At 43.0% G+C, this 21,439-nt stretch overlaps 1 protein-coding gene across 6 annotated transcripts in view; it reads left to right on the forward strand.

Moving 5' to 3' along the window:
- The window catches only part of LOC124043326 (lysophosphatidylcholine acyltransferase 1-like), a 36,159-nt gene that overhangs the window by 11,008 nt on the left and 3,712 nt on the right, over nucleotides 1-21,439 (forward strand). For 2 of the 6 annotated variants that reach the window (XM_046361828.1, XM_046361826.1), the window contains exons 3-13: nucleotides 8,400-8,539; nucleotides 9,193-9,407; nucleotides 11,236-11,348; nucleotides 11,454-11,514; nucleotides 16,355-16,413; nucleotides 17,609-17,643; nucleotides 18,460-18,514; nucleotides 18,669-18,751; nucleotides 18,900-19,025; nucleotides 19,199-19,210; nucleotides 20,219-20,372. In XM_046361828.1, the coding sequence (XP_046217784.1) occupies nucleotides 8,400-8,539; nucleotides 9,193-9,407; nucleotides 11,236-11,348; nucleotides 11,454-11,514; nucleotides 16,355-16,413; nucleotides 17,609-17,643; nucleotides 18,460-18,514; nucleotides 18,669-18,751; nucleotides 18,900-19,025; nucleotides 19,199-19,210; nucleotides 20,219-20,372 (1,053 nt within the window). Of the gene's footprint in view, nucleotides 1-8,399; nucleotides 8,566-9,192; nucleotides 9,408-11,235; nucleotides 11,349-11,453; nucleotides 11,515-16,354; nucleotides 16,414-17,608; nucleotides 17,644-18,459; nucleotides 18,515-18,668; nucleotides 18,752-18,899; nucleotides 19,026-19,198; nucleotides 19,211-20,218; nucleotides 20,373-21,439 lie in introns of those variants that run through there. The other 4 variants (XM_046361829.1, XM_046361830.1, XM_046361831.1 and 1 more) reach the window with 3 other exon arrangements.

Below are 21,439 nucleotides of genomic sequence, written 5' to 3' on the forward strand. Positions count from 1 at the left end.
GTTTCATTAGTGGATTTGCCCTTTAAACAGCTGCATATTATCAAGATATCAAAATGTCGACCAAGAAAAAGGTAAACAATAGGCCTACAGCAAATACAGCATATTGTCCTTAAGTCGCTCTGGATAAGAGCGTCTGCTAAATGACTTAAATGTAAATGTTCACCTGACTTAGAATTCCTCACAATCAAATGTCGACCGCATTATCTACCAAGAGAATTCTCTTAGATTATAATCACAGCCGCATATATTCCCCCCAAGCAGACACATCGATGGACCTGAACAAACTTTATTTGACTATGTAAACTGGAAACCACACATCCTGAGGCTGCATTCATTGTAGCTGGGGATTTTAACAAGGCTAATCTGAAAACAAGACTCCCTAAATTCTATTAGCATATCGATTGTGCTACCAGGGCTGGTAAATCCGTGGATCATTGTTATTCCGTGACGCATAAGGCCCTCCCCAGCATTCGCGCAAAACTGAAAGTGCGAACCACTGCTTTTAACCAGGGCAAGGTGACCGAAAACATGACCGAATACAAACAGTGTAGCTATTCCCTCCAAGGCAATCAAAAAAGCTAAGCGTCAGTATAGAGACAAAGTAGAGTCGTAATTCAACGGCTCAGACACGAGGTATGTGGCAGGGTCTCGGTCAATCACGGATTACAAAAAGAAAACCAGCTCTGTCGCAGACCAGGATGTCTTGCTCCCAGACAGACTAAACAACTTCGTTGCTCGCTTTGAGGACAATACAGTGCCACTGACACAGCCCGCTACCAAAACCTGTGGACTCTCCTTTACTGCAGCTGACGTGATTAAAACATTTAAACGTGTTAACCCTCGCAAGGCTGCAGGCCCAGACGGCATTCCCAGCCTCGTCCTCAGAGCATGCGCAGACCAGCTGGCTGGTGTGTCTACGGACATATTCAATCAATCATTATCCCAGTCTTCTGTTCCTACATGCTTCAAGAGGGCCACCATTGTTCCTGTTCCCAAGAAAGCTAAGGTAACTGAGTTAAACGACTACCGCCCCCGTAGCACTCAAGTCCGTCATCATGAAGTGCTTTGAGAGACTAGTCAAGGACCAGATCACCTCCACCCTACCTGACACCCCGCCCTGTGCAACTGGGTACTGGACTTCCTGACGGGCTCCCAGGTCGGGAGGGTAGGTAACAACATCTCCACCGCGCTGATCCTCAACACTGGGGCCCCACAAGGGTGCGTTCTGAGCCCTCTCCTGTACTCCCTGTTCACCCACAACTGCATGGCCATGCACGCCTCCAACTCAATCATCAAGTTTGCAGATGACACTACAGTGGTAGGCTTGATTACCAACAATGACGAGACTGCCTACAGGGAGGAGGTGAGGGCCCTCGGAGTGTGGCGTCAGGAAAATAACCTCACACTCAACGTCAACAAAACAAAAGAGATGATCGTAGACTTCAGGAAACAGCAGAGGGAGCTGCCCCATATCCACATTGATGGGACAGTAGTGGAGAGTGTAGTAAGTTTTAAGTTCCTCAACCTATTCTATTGGTCAGCTTGTCAAGAAAGAAATAGCCCAGACTCTGGGACCGTTTTTTATTAAAAAAAATAAAAAAACTTGTCAGTTAAGAACAATTTATTATTATAATGACTGCCTAGAAACAGTGGGTTAACTACCTAGTTCAGGGGCGGAACGACAGATTTTTACCTTGTCAGCTCGGGATTTGATCTAGCAACATTTCGGGTAGTGGCCCAACGCTCTAAGCACTAGACCCCCTGCCTTCCCACAGTTGTGGGACGATAGATCCCAAATTCATAGAACCAGTACGCCTAGGCTACATTAAAAAAAAAAACTTTAAAAAAGCAATGAATCTGATGCAATAGCTCAGGACGTTTAGCTTAAAATGTTGGTCAACAATTTTTTTCTTAACATTATTAGGACAGCAATGCGCACAAGGCAGTAGGGTACGCACAAATGTTTTTGCTACCAGACAATGAAAGAAAGAAAACAAAACAACAGAACATGAGAGAAATAGGTTACTGGTCTCAATGGCTTATGGAAGTCTTTATAAAATAGGCTACTGGTCTCAATGGCATATGGAAGTCTTTATAAAACAATAGGCTACTGGTCTCAATGGCTTATGGAAGTCTTTATAAAATAGGCTACTGGTCTCAATGGCATATGGAATTCTTTATATAAAACAATAGGCTACTGGTCTCAATGGCATATGGAAGTCTTTATATAAAACAATAGGCTACTGGTCTCAATGGCATATGGACGTCTTTATATAAAACAATAGGCTACTGGTCTCAATGGCATATGGACGTCTTTATATAAAACAATAGGCTACTGGTCTCAATGGCATATGGAAGTCTTTATATAAAACAATAGGCTACTGGTCTCAATGGCATATGGAAGTCTTTATATAAAACAATAGGCTACTGGTCTCAATGGCATATGGAAGTCTTTATAAAATAGGCTACTGGTCTCAATTGCTTATGGAAGTCTTTATAAAATAGGCTACTGGTCTCAATGGCATATGGAAGTCTTTATAAAACAATAGGCTACTGGTCTCAATGGCATATGGAAGTCTTTATATAAAACAATAGGCTACTGGTCTCAATGGCATATGGAAGTCTTTATATAAAACAATAGGCTACTGGTCTCAATGGCATATGGAAGTCTTTATAAAATAGGTTACTGGTCTCAATTGCTTATGGAAGTCTTTATAAAATAGGCTACTGGTCTCAATGGCATATGGAAGTCTTTATAAAACAATAGGTTACTGGTCTCAATGGCATATGGAAGTCTTTATATAAAACAATAGGCTACTGGTCTCAATGGCATATGGACGTCTTTATATAAAACAATAGGCTACTGGTCTCAATGGCATATGGACGTCTTTATATAAAACAATAGGCTACTGGTCTCAATGGCATATGGAAGTCTTTATATAAAACAATAGGCTACTGGTCTCAATGGCATATGGAAGTCTTTATATAAAACAATAGGCTACTGGTCCCAATGGCATATGGAAGTCTTATAAAATAGGCTACTGGTCTCAATGGCATATGGAAGTCTTTATAAAATAGGTTACTGGTCTCAATTGCTTATGGAAGTCTTTATAAAATAGGCTACTGGTCTCAATGGCATATGGAAGTCTTTATAAAACAATAGGTTACTGGTCTCAATGGCATATGGAAGTCTTTATAAAATGGGCTACTGGTCTCAATTGCTTATGGAAGTCTTTATAAAATAGGCTACTGGTCTCAATGGCTTATGGAAGTCTTTATATAAAACAATAGGCGACTGGTCTCAATGCCATATGGAAGTCTTTATAAAACAATAGGCTACTGGTCTCAATGGCTTATGGAAGTCTTTATATAAAACAATAGGCTACTGGTCTCAATGCCATATGGAAGTCTTTATATAAAACAATAGGCTACTGGTCTCAATGGCATATGGAAGTCTTTATATAAAACAATAGGCTACTGGTCTCAATGGCATATGGAAGTCTTTATAAAACAATAGGCTACTGGTCTCAATGGCATATGGAAGTCTTTATATAAAACAATAGGTTACTGGTCTCAATGCCATATGGAAGTCTTTATAAAACAATAGGCTACTGGTCTCAATGGCATATGGAAGTCTTTATATAAAACAATAGGCTACTGGTCTCAATGGCATATGGAAGTCTTTATATAAAACAATAGGCTACTGGTCTCAATGGCATATGGAAGTCTTTATATAAAACAATAGGCTACTGGTCTCAATGGCATATGGAAGTCTGTAGAAAGTAATTCCCTCCACGGATTGGTCGGATTTTGCCTAGGCTACTTTTAAACAAGGAAAGAGAGGAGAAGCAAATCATAGAGAGGAAAGGAGACCACATCATTGTAATGAAGGGAGGCAGAGATGGAGAGAGGGAAATATAATTATAGAGAGAAGGCAATAGACATAAGATGTACAATATGGAGAACAACAACACACTACTGTAACACCCAGTAGGAGAGGGAAGAGATCTCTAGAGATGGAGAGAGGACCAGGGAGAGGAATAGAGGGGGGATGGGATCTGAAATGACAGTGTTTGCTGTCTGGGGCAGTGAGTTGTCTTCCTCCTCTACTTTAGTAAAACATACTTTGAAGTACTACTTAAGTTTTTTTTTGTTGGGATATCTGTACTTGACTACATATCTTTTTGACAACTTTTACTCTACTACATTCCTTCTGAAAATAATGTACTTTTACTTCATACATTTTCCCTGACACCGAAAAGTACTAGTTACTTTTCGAATGCTTAGCAGGACAGGAACATTGGACAATTCACACACTTATCAAGAGAACATCCCTAACATCCCTGCCTCTGATTTGGTTGATCTTGTAAATTATGTTGGAGTGTGTCCCTGGCTATCTGGAATGAGAAATTATTTATACATATACTGATGCTTAAGTATATTTAAAACCAAATACTTTTTAGACTTTTACTCAAGTAGTATTTTAATGGGTGACCTTCACGTTTACCTGAGTCATTTTCTATTAAGTTATCTTTACTTTTACAATTGGGTCCTTTTTCTACCTCTGGCTGTGACATTTTGACCCTGTTAGGCGTGATGACATGACACTGACACACACACACACACAAGATGACCATATTCCTTGCAAGGGACGACGGCGCCAATAGTTGTCAACTTTGATCTCAGATGATCCTTTGACCTTAATGACCTTGTTTGTTCTGTATGAGCTAATGTATGCATCGACCATAATCAAATCCAATTTTATTTGTCACATACACATGATTAGCAGATGTTAATGCGAGTGAAGCGAAATGCTTGTGCTTCTAGTTCCGACAATGCAGTAATAACCAACAAGTAATCTAACAATTCCAAAACTACTGTCTTATACTGTCAAGATACAGTAGATGGTATCGAGTACAGTATATATCGAGTACAGTATATACATATGAGATGAGTATGTAAAAAAAGTGGCATAGTTAAGGTGGCTAGTGATACATGTATTACATAAGGATGCAGTAGATGATATAGAGTACAGTATATACGTATGCATATGAGATGAATAATGTAGGGTATGTAACATTATATAAGGTAGCATTGTTTAAAGTGGCTAGTGATATATTTTACATTTCCCATCAATTCCCATTATTAAAATGGCTGGAGTTGGGTCAGTGTCAATGACAGTGTGTTGGCAGCAGCCACTCAATGTTAGTGGTGGCTGTTTAACAGTCTGATGGCCTTGAGATAGAAGCTGTTTTTCAGTTTCTCGGTCCCAGCTTTGATGCACCTGTACTGACCTCGCCTTCTGGATGATAGCGGGGTGAACAGGCAGTGGCTCGGGTGGTTGTTGTCCTTGATGATCTTTATGGCCTTCCTGTAACATTAGGTTTCCTGGAGGGCAGGTAGTTTGCCCCCGGTGATGCGTTGTGCAGACCTCACTACCCTCTGGAGAGCCTTACGGTTGTGGGCGGGCAGTTGCCGTACCAGGCGGTGATACAGCCCGCCAGGATGCTCTCGATTGTGCATCTGTAGAAGTTTGTGTGCTTTTGGTGACAAGCCGAATTTCTTCAGCCTCCTGAGGTTGAAGAGGCACTGTTGCGCCTTCTTCACGATGCTGTCTGTGTGAGTGGACCAATTCAGTTTGTCTGTGATGTGTATGCCGAGGAACTTAAAACTTGCTACCCTCCACTACTGTTCCATTGATGTAGATAGGGGGGTGTTCGCTCTGCTGTTTCCTGAAGTCCACAATCATCGCCTTAGTTTTGTTGACGTTGAGTGTGAGGTTATTTTCCTGACACCACACTCCGAGGGCCCTCACCTCCTCCCTGTAGGCCGTCTCGTCGTTGTTGGCAATCAAGCCTACCACTGTTGCTTTCAGTTTCACGCGAATGCTGCCATCAATCCACGGTTTCTGGTTAGGGAATGTTTTAATCGTTGCTATGGGAACGACATCTTCAACGCACGTTCTAATGAACTTGCACACCGAATCAGCGTATTCGTCAATGTTGTTATCTGACGCAATACGAAATATATCCCAGTCCACGTGATGGAAGCAGTCTTGGAGTGTGGAATCAGATTGGTCGGCCCAGCGTTGAACAGACCTCAGCGTGGGAGCTTCTTTTTTTAGTTTCTGTCTGTAGGCAGGGATCAACAAAATGGAGTCGTGGTCAGCTTTTCCAAAAGGAGGGCGGGGCAGGGCCTTATATGCGTCGCGGAAGTTAGAGTAACAATGATCCAAGGTTTTTCCACCCCTGGTTGCGCAATCGATATGCTGATTAAATTTAGGGAGTCTTGTTTTCAGATTATCCTTGTTAAAATCCCCAGCTACATTGAATGCAGCCTCCGGATAAATGGATTCCAGTTTGCAAAGAGTCTAATAAAGTTTGTTCAGAGCCATCGATGTGTCTGCTTGGGGGGGGGGGATATATACAGCTGTGATTATAATCGAAGAGAATTCCCTTCGTAGATAATGTGGTCGACATTTGATTGTGAGGAATTCTAAATCAGGTGAACAGAAGGATTTGAGTTCCTGTACGCCTTATGCGCTAACATAAGGAGCATAGAGTGAACAAGGAGAAAGATAGGAGGGATGATGAGCTGTATGTCTGTCATTGCTGTATGGTTGATGGTTAAAGGCAAGCCCGAGTCTACTTCAACAGAGCCGTTCCTGATGGGTCAATCTAATTTATTAACTCTCTTCCCCACATCCTCACACTTCCACATCCTCACACTGCTCATCAATAGACCAGCACTGACCACTCTGGAGAAAACATACTTTAATGTTTACGTACTGTTTTACCCACTTCATATGTATATACTGTTTTTCTAGTCATGGCCTTCAGAAAGTATTCAGACCCCTTGACATTTTCCACTTTTTCTTAGGTTACAGCCTTATTGTAAAATTGATTTACATTTTTTTTAATTAAATGATCAATCTACACACCATAATGACAAATGAAAAAAAGTTTTTTTTTTTTTTTAAATAAAAAAACTATCACATTTACATACTTATTCAGAACCTTTATATTTTGGACTCTGACATTGCTCGTTCTGATATTTATTTTTGGAGTTTGTGTATTGTTAGGTATCAAATCAAATTTAATTTGTCACATACACATGGTTAGCAGATGTTAATGCGAGTGAAGCGAAATGCTTGTGCTTCTAGTTCCGACAATGCAGTGATAACCAACAAGTAATCTAACTAACAATTCTAAAACTACTGTCTTATACACAGTGTAAGGGGATAAGGAATATGTACATAAGGATATATGAATGAGTGATGGTACAGAGCAGCATACAGTAGATGGTATCGAGTACAGTATATACATATGAGATGAGTATGTAGACAAAGTAAACAAAGTGGCATAGTTAAACTGGCTAGTGATACATGTATTACATAAGGATGCAGTCGATGATGTAGTGTACAGTATATACATATGCATATGAGATGAATAATGTAGGGTAAGTAACATTATATAAGGTAGCATTGTTTAAAGTGGCTAGTGATATATTTACATCATTTCCCATCAATTCCCATTATTAAAGTGGCTGGAGTTGGGTCAGTGTCAATGACAGTGTGTTGGCAGCAGCCACTTAATGTTAGTGGTGGCTGTTTAACAGTCTGATGGCCTTGAGATAGAAGCTGTTTTTCAGTCTCTCGGTCCCAGCTTTGATGCACCTGTACTGACCTCGCCTTCTGGATGATAGCGGGGTGAACAGGCAGTGGTTCGGGTGGTTGATGTCCTTGATGATCTTTATGGCCTTCCTGTAACATCGGGTGGTGTAGGTGTCCTGGAGGGCAGGTAGTTTGCCCCCGGTGATGCGTTGTGCAGACCTCACTACCCTCTGGAGAGCCTTACGGTTGAGGGCGGAGCAGTTGCCGTACCAGGCGGTGATACAGCCTGCCAGGATGCTCTCGATTGTGCATCTGTAGAAGTTTGTGAGTGCTTTTGGTGACAAGCCAAATTTCTTCAGCCTCCTGAGGTTGAAGAGGCGCTGCTGCGCCTTCTTCACGACGCTGCCAGTGTGAGTGGACCAATTCAGTTTGTCTGTGATGTGTATGCCAAGGAACTTAAAACTTGCTACCCTCTCCCCTACTGTTCCATCGATGTGGATAGGTATACTGCACTGTTGGAGTTGGAACATCTGCAAAATATGTCTACGCAACTGATCAAATTGGATTTTACTTCATACAAGGGAAAATTTGTAGGCCCAAGGCAAAGCTATAGTAGTTTTACTTGTTTACACAAAAAGAGCTGCTTGTCCTGAACTGTGTGTTGTGGGCCAATCGCTTAGATGTGATCATTTGTACCCCTCGATTTCCCTCTCTTTCTCTCTGTTTTTATGTATGAATGCATGACCATTTGCTTTAGTCTCTCTCTCTTTCCACCTTTCTCTCTCAGATCGGTGTGATGACGGTGACTGTGTTCCCAGTACGGCTGTTCTTTGCAGTGCTCCTCATGTTGCTGGCCTGGCCCTTTGCCTTCGCTGCCTCTCTGGGACGATCTGAACTGGCCGTAGAGACCGAGACCTGGTGGAGGAGGTACACCTGTCACTGTGTGTGTCAGTGTGAGTGAGCGAGTGACAGAAAAACATTAGGAATACCTGCTCTTTCCATGAGACTGGCCAGGTAAATGCTATGACTCTGTGTAGATGAAGGGGAGGAGACAGGTTAAAGAAGGATTGTTAAGCCTTGAGACATGGATGTTTTATGTGCCATTCAGAAGGTGAATGGGCTGGATAAAATATTGAAGTTCCTTTTGAACGGGGTATGGTAGTAGGTGCCAGACGCACAAGTTTGAGTCTGTCAAGAACTGCAACGCTGCTGGGTTTTTCCATGCTCAACAGTTTCCCATGTGTATCAAGAATGGTCCACCATCCAAAGGACATCCAGCCAACTTGACACAACTGTGTGAAGCTTTGGAGTCCACCTGGGCCAGCATCCCTGTGGAATGCTTTCTCAATATAATGTGTTGTACACTCGGTGTATAAAATGAATGAAACACCTGATAATGACAAATATTGTGTAATATTTGTAGAAGGTTTGGATACAATTGACATTGCAAGGGCAAGCATACACACACATGTGTGCGCAACAGGACGTAATTGCAAACAAGTCTTAATTTACTTAACTGTATAAGTAAAGGTCAAATAGAAAATAAACACACACGCCCTCAATCAGTCTCTCTCCTACAGGATCTGTGACATCGCCCTGAGGTGGATCATGCGTGCCATGTGGTTCTGTGGAGGGTTCCATTGGGTGACTGTGAAAGGGGAACCGGCTCCGCCCTCGCAGGCGCCCATCCTCACCCTGGCCCCTCACTCGTCCTACTTTGACGCCATCCCCGTCACCATGACCATGGCATCTATCGTCATGAAGACCGAGAGCAAGAACATCCCCGTCTGGGGCAGTGAGTAGTCGTCCTCATTTTCATCTCTCTCATCTTCATTAAATACCACTGTCTTCCTCACCTCTCTTTTGCCTTCTCTCTGCTTCTTCCTGATTTGTCAGGCCTTTTCAGTCTGTCTAGGGAAGTGTGTACTCTAGTCGTGATCTTCATTCTCTCTCTCTGGTTCCACAGTCTTCCTCATCTCTTTCTTTCCCGGTCTGTTGATCTTCATTCTCTCTCTCTGGTACTGCAGTCTTCCTCATTTTTCTCTGGGTGTGTCTCAAAATGCATATTACCGTGCTCCAAGCACGCAAATTGGAGCGCGGGAGGGTCAGAGTATGAGTCCGAATGAAAGTATGCGAAACGGAGCATGGAGGGCACTTCTCGAATGCGTACTCCGTTTGTACATCTTTTGAAGCATGCATCGATGCACGAGCTTCAATGGAAGGTATGCAAAGAAATATGACGCAACCACTTCAAAAAATATGCAAAATGTGTTCAAATCAATGGTGGCCATTATTTGAACGGAAGTGATAGAAAATACACTCCGACTTGGCAATGAAATGTTTTCGCTTCACATCTCGCGTGTTGCCGCTTCACATCTCGCGTGTTGCCGCTTCACATCTCGCGTGTTGCCGCTTCACATCTCGCGTGTTGCCGCTTCACATCTCGCGTGTTGCCGCTTCACATCTCGCGTGTTGCCGCTTCACATCTCGCGTGTTGCCGCTTCACATCTCGCGTGTTGCCGCTTCACATCTCGCGTGTTGCCGCTTCACATCTCGCGTGTTGCCGCTTCACATCTCGCGTGTTGCCGCTTCACATCTCGCGTGTTGCCGCTTCACATCTCGCGTGTTGCCGCTTCACATCTCGTGTGTTGCCCGACTACAATATTTGATCTTGATACATTAGTAAATAAATGCTGTTAATTCTGGCAAGCCCATAATAGGTCAATAGGGCTAGCTACTACTGTTAGCTAACCAGATAGCCACAAAGAATACTTAGCTAGCTACCCACGAATCTATTGCCTATTATTAGTTTTAGGTCATTTTTGCTTCTTAAACTATCTGGTTAGCTATATTGTTACAATTCACATTTATCTAGCTGATAGTTATGAAGTAAAACTGTTGCCTTGTGTATATCTTGTTTCATCTCTATTGTCCTGGCTGAAAGCCCGATCAGTGAATGGGTAAGTCCCATGTCCATAGTAAGTTAATAGGGCAAACTGGAAAGCTAGCTAGCCACGAAGAAATGGTAGCTACCCACAAAATATGTACATCTACCTTGCATAACATTAGTGTTAGGACATTTTGCCTGTTTAACTAACTAGCTAGCTAGATTATTACAGTTCACATATCTAGTTTATAATTATGCAGTAAAAAGTTTGTACACAAACCATCTTGTATCGTCTATGGTTGCCATTGTCCTGGCTGGAAGAAGGGTCAGTGAATGGGGAGGTGCAGCGAGAGGTAATACAGTTGTGTTCTCCACACACTCAACCTCACAAGAATGTACTCAAGAGAAGGTTGTCGGAGAATGCGCTCAGAGCATGAGCGTGTGGAGCACGGTAGTATGCATACAGAGAAACCCACCCCAGTCTCTGTCAGGGGCAGTGAGAACCATAGTCTTCTGATAGATATTGACTGGTGTGTGTTAGTGAGGTTATCGGAGTTGACATGACAGTTGGAGAGAGGAACAGTATGAGGTGTTGAGACCAGGTGTTAATGATGACCATATTGTCATTATAACATTATTATAGTTAGATTAGCACAGCATAATATCAATATATCATTCCTCTTTCTCTCCCCAATGTCTTTCCCTCATCCCCTTCTGTCTCTCCCTGCCCCACCAGCTCTGATAAAGTTCATAAGGCCAGTGTTCGTGTCACGGTCGGACCAGGATTCTCGCAAGAAGACGGTCGAGGAGATCAAACGCAGAGCCCACGCTGGAGGGGAGTGGCCTCAGGTAACGTAAAGACCAACCTTCCTCAATCTTGGAAGTCTGATTCAATGTACTGTGTATTTAGATAAGTACCCATGTGTGTACTGTACTGTGTGTGTGTGTTTGCAGATAATGATATTTCCAGAGGGGACGTGTACCAACAGATCCTGCCTCATCACATTCAAGCCTGGTATGTGTTCTTTATGCTGACCAGGTCCTCATCTGTCTGTGTCTCTGTCTTTGCATCTCTCTGTCCTCTCTGTCTGCGTCGCTCTGTGTGCTCTCGCGCTCTGTGTCGCTCTCGCGCTCTGTGTCGCTCTCGCGCTCTGTGTTGCGCTCGCTGTTTCTCATTCGCTGTTCCTCTCTTGTGTGCACGCTCTCTCTCGCGCCATCACTCTCTCTCTCTCTCTCTCTGTCTGTGTGTGCGTCTCTCTCGCCCTCTCTCTCATTGCTAATGTTTGAATTAGTCTCAGTGGGGTTTGAAAATTGCACCCCTTGTGCCTGTCACTGTGTATGTGAGTCTTGAATGCACACTTCCATGTGTGTATTTCTGTTCAGCGTGTCTGTGTTGTCGCTTTGTGTGTGTGTTCCCACTAGTGACCCCTCTTCATTGTTGCTGTCCCCACAGAGTAATCCCTTCTGTTCTACCCCTGTGTCACTGTCCTGTCCCCATAAGCCATGCTTTTCTAAACCTGTCTCACCCTGTTCAGTTAAGCGACATTCTGGGAAACGAAAAAACTACAAAATGGTGTCCTCGCCATTTGTGATGGTATAGAGTTGAGGGTTGGGGCTAGGGAAATGTCACCACAATTTCATAGACAGGGCTCCAGATTGTGATGGTATAGAGCTGAGGGTTGGGGCTAGGGAAATGTCACCACAATTTCATAGACAGGGCTCCAGATTGTGATGGTATAGAGCTGAGGGTTGGGGCTAGGGAAATGTCACCACAATTTCATAGACAGGGCTCTAGATGCAAGGAAAGACATGCATTGTTGTTTGTAAACAATGGAGTAACATTGTTATATTTTGGGCTATGGCAAAGGTAAATAGTTATATATTAGGAATATCACTGACCAACTCTGACTGGAGTTGTAAATCCCTGTTTATCAAAGCGTGTTCCCGTCTGTGTAGTGTTGCCCCTTTAAACCCAGCTTTCAGTTTAGCTCTGGGTTGTCTGTCCAAATCCATTTTAATTCATACGGCACATTTCAGAAATGCAATACAATGGTCGTCACAGGAAGAAAGAAATAAAAACAATGAAAATAAAATGAAATATTTAAGTAAGAGGATAAAAAAAAAAAAAAAGAATAACAGTCAAATCTGAACAAATAAAAAGCACCCTAAGGAAAAGCAAAGCTTTTTTTAAGATCTATTTTTGTCCACAGTTTCAGTCTCTCCTCTCCATGCCTCTTGGTCCCCCTCAGGTTCTCTGGCAGGCTATTCCTGAGGCTGGGGGCATATTAACTAAAGGATACACCGCCATTCCTCTTGATCCTAGGCTTTGGGATAGTTAAAAGGCCAGAGAACCTGAGGGACCTACTGGGTACATAACTTAAAAACATGTCTGATGTGTATTGGGGTGCACAATCGTGGATTGATTTAAAAACTAATAGAATAACACCTAGGTTTTTTTTACTTGGTGTTTTACCTTTATTGCCCATGAATTAAAATGTGAGGCTAAATTCTCTCACTGTGCTTTGGCTCCAACAATAAGTACCTCGGTCTTGTCTGGATTTAGTGGCCAATGTGTCTCTGGTTTAGTCCACTCACTGGCTCTCTGCCAAACAGCCCTGACATACAGTATGTCTCAATCATATTTTCATCTTCCCTTTTCACTTTTGTCTGATCTTCTCTCTCTTTTCTGAATTCCCTCATCTCTTCCTCTCTGCTTTACTAAAATGTCAATCTCACCGATCTTCACATGCATATGCCCCTTTCTCTCCCTCTTTCTCTATCCCCTCGTTCTTTCTCTCGCCCCCTCTCTCCTCTCTCTCCCTCTCATACCTCCTCATCCCTCTCTCCATACTCCTACATAATCATCCAGTCATAACTCCTACAGTATCCTAGTGGTAATGGTCCCATTGCACCCAGAACTCATGGTAGTCTCCAGCAGTTTCATGACCAGGCTGTACTAATGTATAACACTGTAACCATTAACACAGGATTTTGACGTTGTGTGTCCTCAGGGGGAAGGTTGTCAGTCAATTTAAAACACACACACACACACACAGAAGGTTGTCAGAATGTCAGTCATCCACGAGTGTGAATTAGGCTTGGGCGTTGTCCAGATTGTCATACCTTCATACCAACCTTATGCCATCCCAGGTTATTTGGTAATAGCAGCACTGAACACAAAGGGCACGGTTTTCAAACCCCACCGAGTCTCTAATGTGAAGGTTAGCAATGCTAATAAGTCCATGTAAAATTCCATGGTGAATGCTAGTTAAATGCTAACTAAGTCATTGCGAACATTCTATACAGTCTCTGACAGACAATTTACAGGGCAGACATCCCAGCTCATCATGTTATACAAGTAACTCAAAAATGCTACTGACAGTTTGCTGCACACGCAAAACAAATATTAGACAGCAAGGCTCTTGATCCAGGAGGAGATTCTCTGCTGTTACCAAGCACAGCTTGATTATGAAACGAGCTAACCACTTAGCTAGATAACTAACTAGCTAGCTACTCATTTAGCAAACCAAAAGCACAACTACAGAGCATTTAGCACATTTTAGACAGTTAACTTTAATAGTTATAATACATCTAGCTGGCAAACATTTGGTTGTGAATTCCATACTGTAACTACGTCACCTGACTCATGTTGCACAAAAGTGAGTGACTCCCAAGGTTCCAGTCTCTTAATGTTGTGTGCTTGTAAACAAACATAAAGTGACTGGGTTCTACCGCTAAGCTTCATTATGAACAGTTATGTGACAGGTGAAATGACACAAGTTAACTGCAGGTATTTATACCAAACAAAAATATAAACTCAACATGCAACAAAATTAATGATTTTACTGAGTTATAAGAAATCAGTCAATTGAAATAAATAAATTAGGCCCTAATATTTGGATTTCACATGACTGGGCAGGGGCGCAGCATAGGCCCACCCACTTGGGAGCCAGCCTAACCCACTGGGGAGACAGGCCTAGCAAATTTTTTTCCCCACAAAAGGGCTTTATTAGACAGATACTCCTCCGTTTCATTGGCTGTGGAGGTCCTGCGCTGGTGTGGTTACACATTGGTCTGTGGTTGTGAGGCCAGTTGAACGTACTGCCAATTTCTCAAAAATGACATTGGAGGTGGCTTATGGTAGAGAAATTAACATTCAATTCTCTGCCAACAGCTTTGGCAGACATTCCTGCAGTCAGCATGCCAATTGCACGGTCCTTCAACTTGAGACATCTGTGGCATTGTGTTGTGTGACAAAACTGCACATTTTATCAGCTTTTTGTTGTCCTAGGGCTGTCTCAGACTGTTGTCTGTTCTTTCGACCCTCTTCCTCCTACTGCTGCTGGCCTTTGCAGATTCTGCAATTGACAATTTCTTACCTTTTCTACCGATCTGCATACCAGTTATTATTTTTAAGTGCACATTTTCGTTGAACAGTTTGATTTTCATTTCTAATAGTCTTCGTATCTCAAATATTATCATGTAGTTACATTTTTTTATCTCAAAGTATCAAAGTATCTCAAAATAACATTGCAGCCTGTAGGTAGAAAATATCTTAATAAAAAATAAGTATTCTATAAATCTAATTGGCTATGCATGGCCTGTCTGCAAGGAACTTGAAACATTGTGTCAACTATTAACTTGGTCCAATCTGAAGCTAGCACTAGTGAACTTGCAACATTGTGTAACATTTTCTGGGCCCTCAGTTTCCTGCTCCAGTCAGCTCCAGACAGACATAGCTGTAGGCTATTTGCGCAAGGGATAAGAAATGATCAGGTAGGCCTATTTTATGACGTTTCCACTGGACCAGAGCATGACTTTTATTAGAGTTTTTTTTTACCCTTTTCACGGTGAGTGGTTATTGAAAGAGGGCTTGAAAGATTTTTCAACTAGGCTGAGTTAAGGAACTAATGTCATTCTCAATTCATGTAAGAACAGACTTTGTTTACTTGCTGTTTGAGGTGAAGAATGTATTACTTTGGAAAGTTCCACAGTGGTGGTGCATTAAGACAATCAGAAATACTATCAGATCCCCAAATGGGCACATTTTATAGGTCTACATTTGCGCACAGGCCAGGTAGCCTCGGCCTACTTCTATGTATATTCAGGTGTGCGTCCTTACTCAACATTGACAGCGCTATAAACTAACGACAATGAAAACTTGTTCCTCACAAATGTAGCCTAGGTTGTGCGGCCCCCTAGACAATGAGAAAGGTTAAAGATTGTAATAAGAATATATTGAATGCATTAACAGAAATTACCGTAACAAAACATGAGAAATTATGGGAATTAACGGTAAATGTACTGGTGATAATGGTGTGCCAACCCCGCAGCCTCAGCAATGGATTCGTCTACTGAGACGGGCGGGAATCAGACCGGTGTCTCATATGCCATAAAAACATATATATTTTAGACTTCTCGGCCCACCAACAGCCTAGCGACCAAACAATCGACCAGTCGACTAAATAGGGTCAGCTCTATATTGTCCCCAGCACAAGGTGCACCTGTGTAGTGATCATGCTGTTTAATCAGCTTCTTGATATGCCAACCCTGTTAGGTGGATGGATTATCTTGGAAAGGTTCAGTTCATGAAACATCGTACCTACGTGTTGCGTTTCATATCTTTTTTTCAGGATACTTAAAAAGTACCTAGAAATATTCTCATTTATAAAAAATATATAGTTGCAACAGTATTGAAAAACCATCCCATGACTATTTCCAAGTAACCGGTATACAGTATATATGGGAGATTATGAATATGCGCACACACACACACGCAGAGACACACAAACACATACGCAGACACACACACAAATACGCACAGACACACACTCTGTAACATTTCTCTCTCTCAGGGGCCTTCATTCCAGCAGTTCCAGTCCAACCAGTAGTCCTACGTTACCCCAACAGAATGGTAAGCATACAACTCCTCTCCTTCCCTCGCTCTTATCCTCCAAACCACCCTCTCTCCATGCCTACTTTCCTTTCCATATCCTTCCTTCCCCTCTCCCTCCCTTTGTCCCTTGACAGTTTCTCTCTTCTCTTTTTTTGTGTTGAATTTTTTACCCCCTTTTCTCCCCAATTGCGTGGTATCCAATTGTTTAGTAGCTACTATCTTGTCTCATCGCTACAACTCCCGTACGGACTCGGGAGAGACGAAGGTTGAAAGTCATGTGTCCTCCGATACACAACCCAACCAAGCCGCACTCCTTCTTAACAAGCATGCATCCAACCCACCAATGTGTCTGAGGAAACACCGTGCACCTGGCAACCTTGGTTAGCGATGAATCAATGATATCCCTACCGGCCAAGCCCTCCCTAACCCGGACGACGCTGGGCCAATTGTGTGTCGCCCCACGGACCTCCCGGTTGTGACAGAGGCTGGGCGCGAACCCAGAGTCTCTGGTGGCACAGCTGGCAGTGCAGTACAGCGCCCTTAACCACTGCGCCACCCGGGAGGCCCTAGTTTCTCTCTTCTCAAGGTGTGAGACGAAGGTCAGTCTGTCCGTTTTGAGTGGCTTCATACTCGTGCGGAGTGATATTTCATCTCCACAATGTCGTCCTCTCCTCTTGACCTGCGATAGCACAAAATAACTGGAAAACGTCAAAGCAAGTCTCAAATGGACGATGCCCCAAGTTGCTTTCACTTGTACATAGTTTTCAGACCATTGTAGATGGAAGGAGAGGGGAAAGGAAGCTTCTGTAGACTATTGAGATGCAGCCTCTGTAGGTGCCAGTCCTGCTGTGTGTCACTCATTTAGGCCCATGAGCACACTGATTTTGTGTTTGAGTATTTCGGATGGAGCCAATGCTTTTTCAATGGGAGTTATATCTGTTGACAGATGAATGACAACAGAGATTGTCTGACAAATGCACAAAAGGTCGGTCTTTCGACAGATGAAACTCGTCGGCACTCGTCTGAAAATAGTTGGCTTGAGTTGCACTTTTGACGGACGAAAACGGACAATGATGTACGTCGTACGATTTGATCCCTATTCATGCGTCTGTGTGTCTGGCCCGCAGAGGAGAGGAAGCCAGTGTACAGTATTGAGATGCAGCCTCTGTGTAGGCCCCATTCTTGCTGTGTAACTAATTTCCTCTTCCGACAGGATACGATCACGTGGACATGGCAAGGCCCTGGAGCGTGAGTATCTCTTCCTCATTATTTCCGTCTCTCTGTGTCTCTCTCAGCGTGTTTTCACATATGGGCCTCTTTAAAAGAACCGATCTCAGTCCTCTTTGATGTGAACTCCGTTCTCTTTGTATTCACACTGCCTTTGAATGAGGACTCAACTCTTTAGCCAGCTCACTTCACCTATTTTTGTGGACAGTCCTCTTTGCATTCACATTGCTATGTTTAGAAAGGAACCAAGATCTTTTCCCAACATGTACTCTGTTTTTACAAAGTACAGACCAGTCATTCAATCAGAATGTGTTATCGAATAGCTAGATATACTTACATTACTTATATTTTGGAAGTTAGTAGATTGCAAATGGGGGAAAATATGAGACATAATAATTGTAATCAGAAGATGCAATTAACATGTAAATTAGATTAGTAGCAGAATAAAGAGCAATAGAAAAACTGCAGATAAAAACTGCCCCTTTAGGAGTTAGAATAGATGTTGTACCCTGTGTTGTAATTCTCACCAAATAGGTTTTCTTCTCACACTATAACAACACTTCATTAATAAACAGCTGAAGCTCTCTTAGCCTATACACATTGCAAACAAAAACTCCACAAATTTTGGGATTTCTGTGCGTCCTTGACAATCACTAATCAATATTACAAAACGGCACACATCTGGCAATATGTTTTAGATTGGACGGGGATGTTGTGTTTTTAGGACTGTGGTTCATCTTCACAATATCCCCTTGCACAACTTCTCTATTCTCTCATCACCCCTCCCCCTTTTTTCTTTCTGAATCAGCTGATTACTCTCTCTCTCTTTCCACTCAGGTTTGAGATACTGTGGCTGACACTGTGCCAGTTTCATAACCCCATAGAGATTGAGGTAACGGTTGTTATTTTTTTTAAGGTGGACTCAGCAAATATGACGTCATTGTTACATAGTGGGGCATCTTACTGCGTACGGACGTCCAATCTTTCTTGAAGAAAGAGAAATGGAAGATGGGCAGGTGATAACAATGAGTTTTTCTTCCATGCAGTACCTGCCTCTCTACACTCCTTCTGAGGAAGAGAAGAACAACCCTGCTCTGTTCGCCAATAATGTCAGAAGCATCATGGCCAAGTTAGTTGTTGTGTGTGTGGCCTCCCCAGGTTACATCATTTACATCTGGCTATCTGTGTGTCTTATACTTCTCTAAATGCCTGCCACATATACAGTATATCTGACATGTCAGGGGGGGATCCTGACTGCTCTCTCTGTGCTCTGATAGGGCCCTGGAGCTGCCCATCACAGACCTGTCGTTTGATGACTGCCAGCTGAGCCTAGCAAAGGGCCCAATGCGTGTCCCTAGCAACAGCAGCCTACTGCAGTTCAATAGACTAGCGCGAAGGCTCGGGTGAGTTGGAGTTTACTTTACTATTGGTTGTTAAGCGTTATTACAGGTCCTTAATAGTTTTAAAAAACATAATTGTTTTGCTGATGTAACAAAACATTGATGTTGAATGAATAAGAACATTTCAAAATGTTATAAATGTTTATTCTAAAATCGTACATTCTGTTTTTGTTTAGGTGTCTGAATGGGTAGGTAGGGTATAAGTGATCTCCTGTACCACATTTTGACATTTTAAGGGTGTCCATACTAGGGAAATATTACTGAATTTACTGGGAAATACTACGACTAATTTTACTGGGAAATACTACGACTAATATTACTGGGTTTACTGGGAAATACTACGACTAATATTACTGCGTTTACTGGGAAATACTACGACTAATATTACTGCGTTTACTGGGAAACACTATGACTAATAATTACTGGGTTTACTGGGAAATACTACGACTAATTATTACTGGGTTTACTGGGAAATATTACGACTAATATTACTGGGAAATACTACGACTAATATTACTGGGTTTACTGGTCGAACTGGGAAATCCTACAGTGTTTACTGATAATACTGGGAAATACTACTGGGTTTAGTTATAATACTGGGTAATAATACTGAAATGCTAGTGGGTTTACTAGGAAATACTACTGGGTTTACTGATAATACTGGGAAATAGTACTAAGGAAAATGGCAGATCAATGTCAAAGGAATGTGTTGAATACATTCAGATACTAGAAAGTGTAGTATTTCAAATGATTTGAGATGTACTTGATTTTGCCATTTAAATCTGTGGTTTTCAAACTTTTTCAGCAGGGACCCCATTTTTGGCACCAGAAATTCATCCCACCCCAAATCTAATGACACATCTTTAAAACCGGTACATGTTTATTTTCACATCAACAAATAACCTTCAATTCATTACATTCTCATCTCTCCTATCAACATTAAGACAGCCAATACATACATTTACTCAATCAAATGTCAAATTATTTCTCAATAAAGTTTGTATATTGTCCCATAAAATAATCTGTATTGGTTCCCGATTTGTATATATATATATATATTTCATTTGTGAATCCCACTGCAATTCTCGCGGGCCCGACTTTGAATAACACTGCATTAAATGGACAAAATCAAGCTTCGAGCCACAACCCTGGACAGTAGGTAATGTATTTCTAAACCATGTATTTTCTATGTGCAGGCTGAGAGCGGGGACGACAGATACAGTGTTAGAGCAGCAGGCTAACAAAGCCAGGAAGCTTTGGGGATACAGACTGGGATTGGGGGACTTTGCTCATTACCTCGACCTACCTGTGACGGACATGCTCACAGAGTTACACAGCCTCTTCAACCAGGTAGATATCTAACACACAGTGTATAACTCACATGGGGTCCTACACACACTGATTTTATTCAGTCAGTCAATCAAATTAGTAGAAATAAATAACCATTAGTGTTCTTTTCTTGCTCTGTCCCTTAATCCCTCCCTCTCTCTCCCTTTCTCTCCCTTACTCCCTCCCTCTCTCTCCCTCCCTTACTCCCTCCCTCTCTCTCCCTTACTCCCTCCCTCTCTCTCCCTTACTCCCTCCCTCTCTCTCCCTTACTCCCTCCCTCTCTCTCCCTTACTCCCTCTCTCTCTCTCTCTCCCTTACTCCCTCTCTCTCTCTCTCTCCCTTACTCCCTCTCTCTCTCCCTCCCTTACTCCCTTACTCTCTCTCTCTCGCTCCCTTACTCCCTCTCTCTCTCTCCCTCTCCTCTCTCTCCCTCTCCTTACTCCCTCTCTCTCTCTCCCTCCCCTTACTCTCTCTCTCCTCTCTCCCTCTCTCTCTCTCCCTCCCTTACTCCCTCTCTCTCTCCCCTCCCTTACTCCCTCTCTCTCTCTCCCTCCCTTACTCCCTCTCTCTCTCTCCCTCCCTTACTCCCTCTCTCTCTCTCCCTCCCTTACTCCCTCTCTCTCTCTCCCTCCCTTACTCCCTCGCTCTCTCTCCCTCCCTCACTCCCTCGCTCTCTCTCTCCCTCCCTCACTCCCTCGCTCTCTCTCTCCCTCCCTCACTCCCTCGCTCTCTCTCTCCCTCCCTCACTCCCTCGCTCTCTCTCTCCCTTACTCACTCCCTCGCTCTCTCTCTCCCTTACTCACTCCCTCGCTCTCTCTCTCTCCCTTACTCACTCCCTCGCTCTCTCTCTCCCTCCTCGCTCCCTCGCTCTCTCTCTCCCTTACTCACTCCCTCGCTCTCTCTCTCTCCCTTACTCACTCCCTCGCTCTCTCTCTCTCCCTTACTCACTCCCTCGCTCTCTCTCTCTCCCTTACTCACTCCCTCGCTCTCTCTCTCTCCCTTACTCACTCCCTCGCTCTCTCTCTCTCCCTCGCTCTCTCACTCCCTCCCTCGCTCTCTCTCTCTCTCCCTTCTCACTCCTCTCCTCC

The sequence above is a fragment of the Oncorhynchus gorbuscha genome, linkage group LG09 (genome assembly GCF_021184085.1).
Source record: "Oncorhynchus gorbuscha isolate QuinsamMale2020 ecotype Even-year linkage group LG09, OgorEven_v1.0, whole genome shotgun sequence".
Taxonomy (NCBI): Eukaryota; Metazoa; Chordata; class Actinopteri; order Salmoniformes; family Salmonidae; genus Oncorhynchus; species Oncorhynchus gorbuscha.